This window comes from Panicum hallii, chromosome 9 (assembly GCF_002211085.1).
Source record: "Panicum hallii strain FIL2 chromosome 9, PHallii_v3.1, whole genome shotgun sequence".
Lineage (NCBI taxonomy): Eukaryota > Viridiplantae > Streptophyta > Magnoliopsida > Poales > Poaceae > Panicum > Panicum hallii.
Genome location: NC_038050.1, coordinates 65,293,029 through 65,300,836, shown reverse-complemented (window position 1 = coordinate 65,300,836; position 7,808 = coordinate 65,293,029). Strand labels below are relative to the sequence as shown.

General features: G+C 41.5%; 1 protein-coding gene across 1 annotated transcript; it reads right to left on the bottom strand.

Moving 5' to 3' along the window:
* Positions 1-3,527: 3,527 nt before the first annotated feature.
* On the bottom strand, positions 3,528-7,808 carry LOC112875262 (arginine biosynthesis bifunctional protein ArgJ, chloroplastic). Its single transcript, XM_025939050.1, has 16 exons — positions 7,465-7,808; positions 7,241-7,364; positions 6,901-6,974; positions 6,750-6,794; positions 6,581-6,631; positions 6,428-6,496; positions 6,246-6,304; positions 6,064-6,133; positions 5,886-5,966; positions 5,702-5,788; positions 5,248-5,370; positions 4,949-5,011; positions 4,707-4,784; positions 4,446-4,591; positions 4,250-4,320; positions 3,528-3,860 (listed from the first exon to the last, which is right to left on the bottom strand). Exons 1-16 carry the CDS (start codon positions 7,636-7,638, stop codon positions 3,778-3,780), a joined length of 1,398 nt encoding a protein of 465 aa, XP_025794835.1. The 5' UTR covers positions 7,639-7,808; the 3' UTR covers positions 3,528-3,777.

The following is a 7,808-nucleotide window of genomic DNA, read 5'->3' as shown; positions in this document are numbered from 1 at the left end:
TGCGAGATTGCAAGGTGTCCTGCAATGGAAGGCGACGCCAAGTATTTAAACGGCGCGGCGGAGGAAGTGGTGGGCCCGTCGATCCGCGCGCGGGTGCAACGAGCGGTCAGATCTGGAGGCCCGCGGAAGGCCGCGACTGGGGACGCTAGGTATCCAATTGTATTTTATATAAATAATTATGATGCTAAATTAATTACGTATAATACTATCTTAGCTTATTTTATCAAATATTTAGATTGATATAATGATCTAAAATAAATATAATAGCCGCCACGTAGTCACGATGGAGCTCGCGGAGCGCCATCCGTGGGAGGGCGGCTAGTCCAATCAGGCTCGCTTTTATCAAATATTTAGATCGATATAATGATCTAAAATAAATATAATAGCCGCCACGTAGTCACCATGGAGCTCGCGGAGCGCTATCCGTGGGAGGGTGGCTAGACCAATCAGGCGCGAGCGGATTTCGGGAGCGCCGAAAAATTGTGCCTCCAGTCTCCCGCCCACGGGAAGAAGATTTTCAGCGACACACGCCGGGTAGTTGGTGAAAATTTTTGGTAGCGAAAAGTGGAAACTAGTGAAGAGCCAAACAAGTTTGAATAGGATCCGAAGAATTCCGGATTTTTGTTTGCTCCTAGAAGTGAAAGTTTGGAAGAAAATAATTTTACACACAAGCTTTGAAGCACTCGAAAAAATTATACAATTTTTTTGACGAAAATAGAAATATGGTAAAAGAATGTTGAACAGTTTTGTGGAAAAAATTTGGGAAAGAAGATTTGGTAAAAGAAATAATCGAGAAAAATGAGAGCTAATCTAGAAAGAAAGATAACATGCGGCTACATCTACATACCACAAATTTATCCCCGCCACATGCTCCTGGCCATCTGCAACGACAAGGAGCTCGGAGGGCTGCATGCAGGCGGCAGCATCGCTCACGACATCCTTCTATCACCCCGTGTTGCTGCCCAAGAAGACAGCAAAGAAGACGTGGCGGCAATAAGGAGGCTAGGATCCCCCCCGCCCCCAACACCCCAAAGAAGGCTTAGTGCGTGCACTCAGATAGTCAGATCTGATGTACAGCGCCGTTCCGCGGAGGGATACGTGAGCGAGGGAATAAATAGGATTAAGACTACCTTACCACTGACACCTAAAATACAAAATTTATTTCACGTTTGCACAATGCTACAAGCAAATGGTTCAATAGCCATTTTTGTTCTTCTCCAACAATAAACTCAAAAGAGAACTCTTTCTGCAAATGAGTGTTCAGGGGAGAGTATACTCAGATTTAGATTGTGCCTTTTCTCGCATCCAAAATGGATCTTCTAAGTACTCTGTTGGAGGTTGAAACAGCACTTTCGGAGGTCCATTTTTGATTTGGGTGCTCTTATGGGTCACCTGGTGGAGATAGTCTAATGCATCCTATCGAAGCTGTATAGACCCAGAGTATAAGGGTGGGTGCGTACATAGAAAAAGAAAAGTAGGACCAACGCCATTATCTATCTCGCGTGACCGAGCGCTTACACGCTAAAGAGTAATATTATTTCAAATAGAAATAAATGTACATAATCCCTAGCATATTAAGATTTATCTAATAAACCAAACGTCCTATGAAACCAACCATCAAGTATCTTAAACTAAAAAAGCTATCAAAATAATCCTTACTGATTTTGTCGGTGATTTTGTTAATATTGCACGTTACATGGATGATGGCATGACAGTGGCAATAATAAGTCATCCTTACAAGGGATATTTACAAGGCATAATAAGTTTGTCCATCTTAGCATGCTATGTTGGCAAATATATGCACTAAAACAATCTAAGGGATATTTACTTATCTAGACGGTTTTGAACAATTCAATATCTTGATATCCGATTTCATAGCTTGGATTTAGTTTATAGAACTCACTAATTGAGGAAATATGTAGTTATTTCAAACAACAGACAATGGTGCAAATAACGTGGCAGAAGAACCCTTCCACCTCAAAATATAAGGATTGGTTTCATTAGTGCGGTCTGTAATGCTATACTACATGATATGATATAATTCACGATTATAAGATCAACAATCTATATAAAAATTTTCAAATATGAACACAATAATATTAAAGCCGTATCCTACAACCTACAAATTCCTAGTTAAATCTTAATGAATCTTCTAAATCCTGAATGTGTAATGTGTGCACGCCTAGTAGACCCCTATAACTAGGGACGACAACAGGTCGGGTTTAGTTGGTGTGGAGGAAATCCACCCATGGAAAATGTTCAATGTGTAAAATTTAACATCCATATCCTCACCTGTCAATGGAATTTTAGACCCCCGGGCACACTCAACATGTATGGCACACGGGTGTATTAAATTATGATCCCTACTGGTAAGAATGAATAAATCCACTTACTTTTTAGCGCGTGAAACCACAGCCGCAGGTGGAATCTGAGACTGGTACCCACATGTTAGATTGCATCCATACCAACAAGCTAGGTCAACATTATTAAAACACATTAAAATTGCAAGGCCTAGAATTTGATACGCTAGGGGGGTTTTGAAGGCCCATAGCTTGTAGGTTGGTTTTTGTCATTTTCTCTAAAATAAAGGGAGGAAGTATACCGTGGAGTTGGGATTGTCGGGATGACTGATCAAATGCAGACAACTGTATTTATTGAGAATAAAAGTTTTTGGATTAAACTCTTGCTATTGTTTTCTACATATATCATTTATAGCCAAAGGCAACATTGTGCTAAAGTATTTAAATTATGAGTTTGGCAATATTTTTTCTATCAATAGACATACTTATAAGTTATAATATGGATTAAAATATACCGGTGATCTTTAAACTTGTAATTTAGTGTCGCCTATTTTCATAATATCTTAAGACAAGTATATGGGGCCCGCAAACTTGTCAAACTTCCCCACAAGATAGGTGCCACGTTGGAAGGCATATAGGCAAGTCTATGCCAATTACAAAAGGTTTGAACTTCTAGTTACATACATAAACCTGTACAGCAGGAGCAGGAGCACGTACAGAAGATGCTCGGCAAAAACTGGTGGTTTGGGAGGTGGGGGGATTCATCTCAGGTACGACTAGCCGTTGTATCATCACACATGTCCACTAGAGATAACAATGTTCCAGTCTTTTATTTTATTCTAAAATATTTTATTTTATTCTAGAACATTGTTATCTCCAATGGATATGTGCGATGATACGATGGCTAGTCACACGTGCTATGAATAGACATCCCGTGGTTTTGGTAACGCCATTTGCAAGAAGGGCGTAGCGCTTGATATGTGGATACATAAAATTAAACTTAGGCCGGCGCTTAATCTGTGCAGGAAGATGGTTGAGCCTATTCGAGCACCAATTTGTAATGTAAGGATTAGACTTTATACCGGTGCATAATGATGTGACGACACGCTTTCTCTTAATGCATTTACGTCAAAGCATTTTGCATTTTACATACCGTCAACTCATACTTTCCCGCATCGTCATCAGAGTTACAAGACATTGTTTTTTTTTTTTTGATAACACAAGACATTGATTTGATCGATCTCACGGGAAAGGTGGTGTCATCACAGTTACTGTGCCCACCATTATTCATCGCATTATTACACTTACGAGACATTGATTTGATCGATCTCACGGGAAGGAATAGTACATGCGCAACATCTTGGTAAGAAAAAGGCTGGCCGTTGCAATACAATATACATTCTCCAGATGGTGGTTGCACCGAAAGATTCATCATTCCAACCAATGAAGACATTTTTCTTCCCGGAAAATACAAACCTCACGTTGTATATTCAGCATTTATTTCAACATATTTGTAGCTCAGATCACAGCCCCATGCCTTTCCATTTCCTCCTCCACTTCCTGTCAATAACACAATCAACAGATTGATAATGACAACATAGTAATTTTGTAAAGTATGAGTTGAGACGGAGCATCTTGTAGAAAAACGAAGAGTTAAATAAGCATCAGCTTTCGAAATACGGATCCAAGCTTCAAGCATTTGTTTAATTCATATGATGCCAGTTTCGTCTGCCTGGCCACTGTTGGTGACTGGTACCATAGAAGTAAAGGACATCCTGAATACCAATGAATATAGAAGAGATGGCACTGTAATCAAATTCCACAACAGCAAATCTATACTGGATGCAGAGGGCCTGGTTATGAACCATATGTTTTGGATAGATGCAACCATAAATAAACAATACAATAATCTTCAGTTAGAATTTGCAATGAAGAAGCTGAAAGCTTACCAACTGATATATCAATGTTCACTGTACCATGGACATCTCCAGCATCTTTGAGATACTTGCTAGCAGCAGATCTAAAAAATGAGTAGGCATTTAGATCCTAGCAGCCAGACATAAATAACTTGTTTGCAATCCTAATCTATTTACAGTGACAGAAATGTGAAATGTGGATTTACTATGCAATCAAACTTTCTCTAACCTGTCAAAGGGTAGTGGTTGACCATTTTTCATTAGTGGAATAGCTCCCAGAGAAATATCAAGTTGATTTGCATCAAACTGAATGCCTGAATAGCCAACTGAGCAAGCAATACGTCCCCAATTCGGATCTCTTCCAAACACAGCGGCCTGACATAAAATAATGTAATCATTCTGGCCTTCTTTGGCGATGAATAAAAAGAAGATTGCCACAGCTGATATACTAAGTGAATTGCAAAAATTGGCATAAAAAACATTAACATACTTTAACCAGAGAAGAAGATGCTACTGAACGAGCAATTTTAGCAGCTTCTGCCTCATTGTTGGCACCACTTACAGTAACCTGCATAGGAAAAGGCACATTGGAACATTATGTCATATTCGAGGAAAATTAAGAAAGGACCTATATAGTGTGCACTGCAGTTTTCACTTTTCGGATAAACCAGATTGTTTATTAAAGCTTAGAAACCCAGCTATCATGTTCAAGATAACAAGCAGTTACTTTACCTCAATTAAGCATGTTGCACCCTCACCATCCCATGCAATGGATTTCGCAAGACCTTGCATTACCTACATGAAAGGAATAAGTCAGCATCTTCCCCTTAACAGGTATGTAATATGCTGCAAAGGGGGGAAACTGGGATGCAGAAATGTGTTGATGAAAACAATATAAAGTCTACATTGGTCCATTCACATGTAAATTAGAGGGAAAACAACTGACTTTTGAAATATGATTGTAATACATTAAAGTAAATCTGAATATAAGAGCTTACTAACAGACATGGAAATAATAACAAAGCACTTACTGCATCTAGGCACGCTTGGAACTGTTTGGCCTCAGTGCTGTCAAGACTGAGAATTCCAGATAAACCAGATAACCCACTTGCCATAGCAATAACACAGTCATTGGTACTTGTATCACCATCCACCTTCACGATTAAGGCACAAAATGATTATTGGTTTCTATGTGTTCTGTTGATTAGATTGCCCACATTTGCAAGAAAATTAAATCTTGTTGCCAGAAAAAAACTACTACATAAACAAATATGCACACTACCTATTGCAATATTAGTTCTTTAAAATAGTGGTGTATCAGAGTGGTATACAAACAGTATGACGAACAAATTGTGGTGTCCCCCCACCCTTAACCATCTGGGATTTTCATGTGCCCATTTACCATACAGCAGCCCTTCTTTAGAAGCAATTGGCGTTTGATGGTTTACAAATGATCAATACAATATTCAAAGAGTGGAGACTCACTGTAATTTGGTTGAAACTTCTACTAACTGACGTTCGGACCATTTCTCTCCAGACGTCACTGCTGACTTGAGCATCAGTGGTTAAAACCTATAATAGAAAACAAAAGTCTATTAAGCTTGCTACATGCCTTCATAGAGGAAGGGAGAAGGAGATCTAGAGTGAGAAACGGAAGGTGGAAACATACACCGAGCATAGTTGCCATATTTGGGTGAATCATTCCAGAACCTTTAGCCATTCCTCCTATTCTGATAGCCACTCCTCCAATCTAGTTTTCAACAAGAATTGATGGCAATAAAAATCAGATCATGCCACAAATAAAAATCCAAGGGAAAAAGATTTCAAGTAAACCAAGAGAATAAAACCTCAGTCTGGACAGCAATGCTCTTGCTAACAAGGTCTGTAGTTGTAATGGCCACAGCAGCAGAATTCGCACTAATGAAGAAGGGATATTAGGTTAGCAATAGTAGGTGTTTATGATTATCATGAAAATTTTAAACTTTAAAGGCTTCAGCAAAAATGCTACTCATAACTGAAGGTTAGTTACCCCTGAACTGAAGAAGATAGAGAGCCCACAAGTCTAGGCAGTGAATTTAAAAGTGCCTCCTGCAATACCAAAGCCCATATATCAGACAGGCACTGTACTAAATCATGTCATACTAACGCCAATAGACTACTGGGAAACAAGTAGCTGAGCAATCACTTCATACTGGACATATCATCGTGTACCTTCTTTATTCTTTGACCAATGACACCAGTAGACTGAATCAGTATGTCATCTGCGCTCACATTGAGAAGCTGCAGAAGAAGTTACGCGGTCAAACATATATAGTAGTCAAATGACTTTGTTGCGAATAGACAGCTAAAAGGGCAGGCCCTTGCCTTGGCAACAGCATCTGCACTATCAACTGCATCCTGATAGCCAAGATCACCCTGATAGGCAATTATTAGAGACAATAAGTCAATATCAGGCACCGAGTATAGAGTTACCATATACAGTTCATAACATATGCTGTCGAGTAGGACCGATATGGTTCTTATAAACACTTACAGTTGCAGCATTTGCTTGTCCAGCATTAATTAACACAGCACGACCCTATAGAACAAAGTGTTGCATAAAGATAATAAAACAACAAGTGATTACCCCAAATTGTTTGAGGAAGTTCTATTCAAGGGCAGATGAGAAAGAAGCATTGACTTACTGTTTTCGATGTACTGAGGACGTTCTTACAATACAAAACAGGTGCGGCAGCAACTACATTTGTAGTAAAAGCTCCTGAAAGGAGTTCAGCATAAGAGTTAAGCCTAGCTAACAACTAACCAATCATATAAGGCATAACAAGTAAAATCAGAAGCCAATGCACCCTGTAAGCTCTAACATCAGAAACGACAGCATATCTAATTGTTCATTGCATCCAAATCGATAATGAGCATAGACATAGCGCACCACAATAGCATACTAGCATTCAGAAACTACGAGAACATCTTCCCACCTCTGCCAGGCTAGTGAACGGAGGAGCTCATAAAGAGTCACACACATACCTGCTACGGTGGCGTCGACGTCGCAGGCGACCAGTGCCAAGTCGGGCTTCTCGCCCTTGGCGCGCAGCCCACCGTAGATGCCCGCCGCCTTGAACCCCTTCGCGGCAGTAACGCCACCTTCCACCTGCATTTCACAGCAACAAGCAACCAGGCTCAGTCTTAAGCCCAACCAAAGCCCTCCCGTCGATGCCCGCGTCTGCGGCCCTTGTCATTTCGTCAGTCACCTGCTTCCAGGGACCCTCTGGGAGAAGGATCGGCGCCGCGGAGATGAACCCCTCGGCGGACGCGGCGGAGCAGACGACGACCCTGCTCGGAGCTGCCCAGGAGTGCATCCGGAAGGGGCGGGTCTGAAGCGGGGCCGTGCAGGAGTGGAGGAGCAAGAGGGACGAGGACGGCATCGCTGCGGCAGGAGGTGGCTGGTCGTGGCACGCGGGGGCAGGTGGGAGCGGAAGGGGAAGGCGGGAGGCGGGCCGGCGTCTTATCGGGCGAGGCCGGCCGCCGTGGGGGTTGGTGGTGGCAAGGGAGGAGGCGTTAGTTGGCGGCGGCGGCGGCCTGGCTGTGGGGCAGG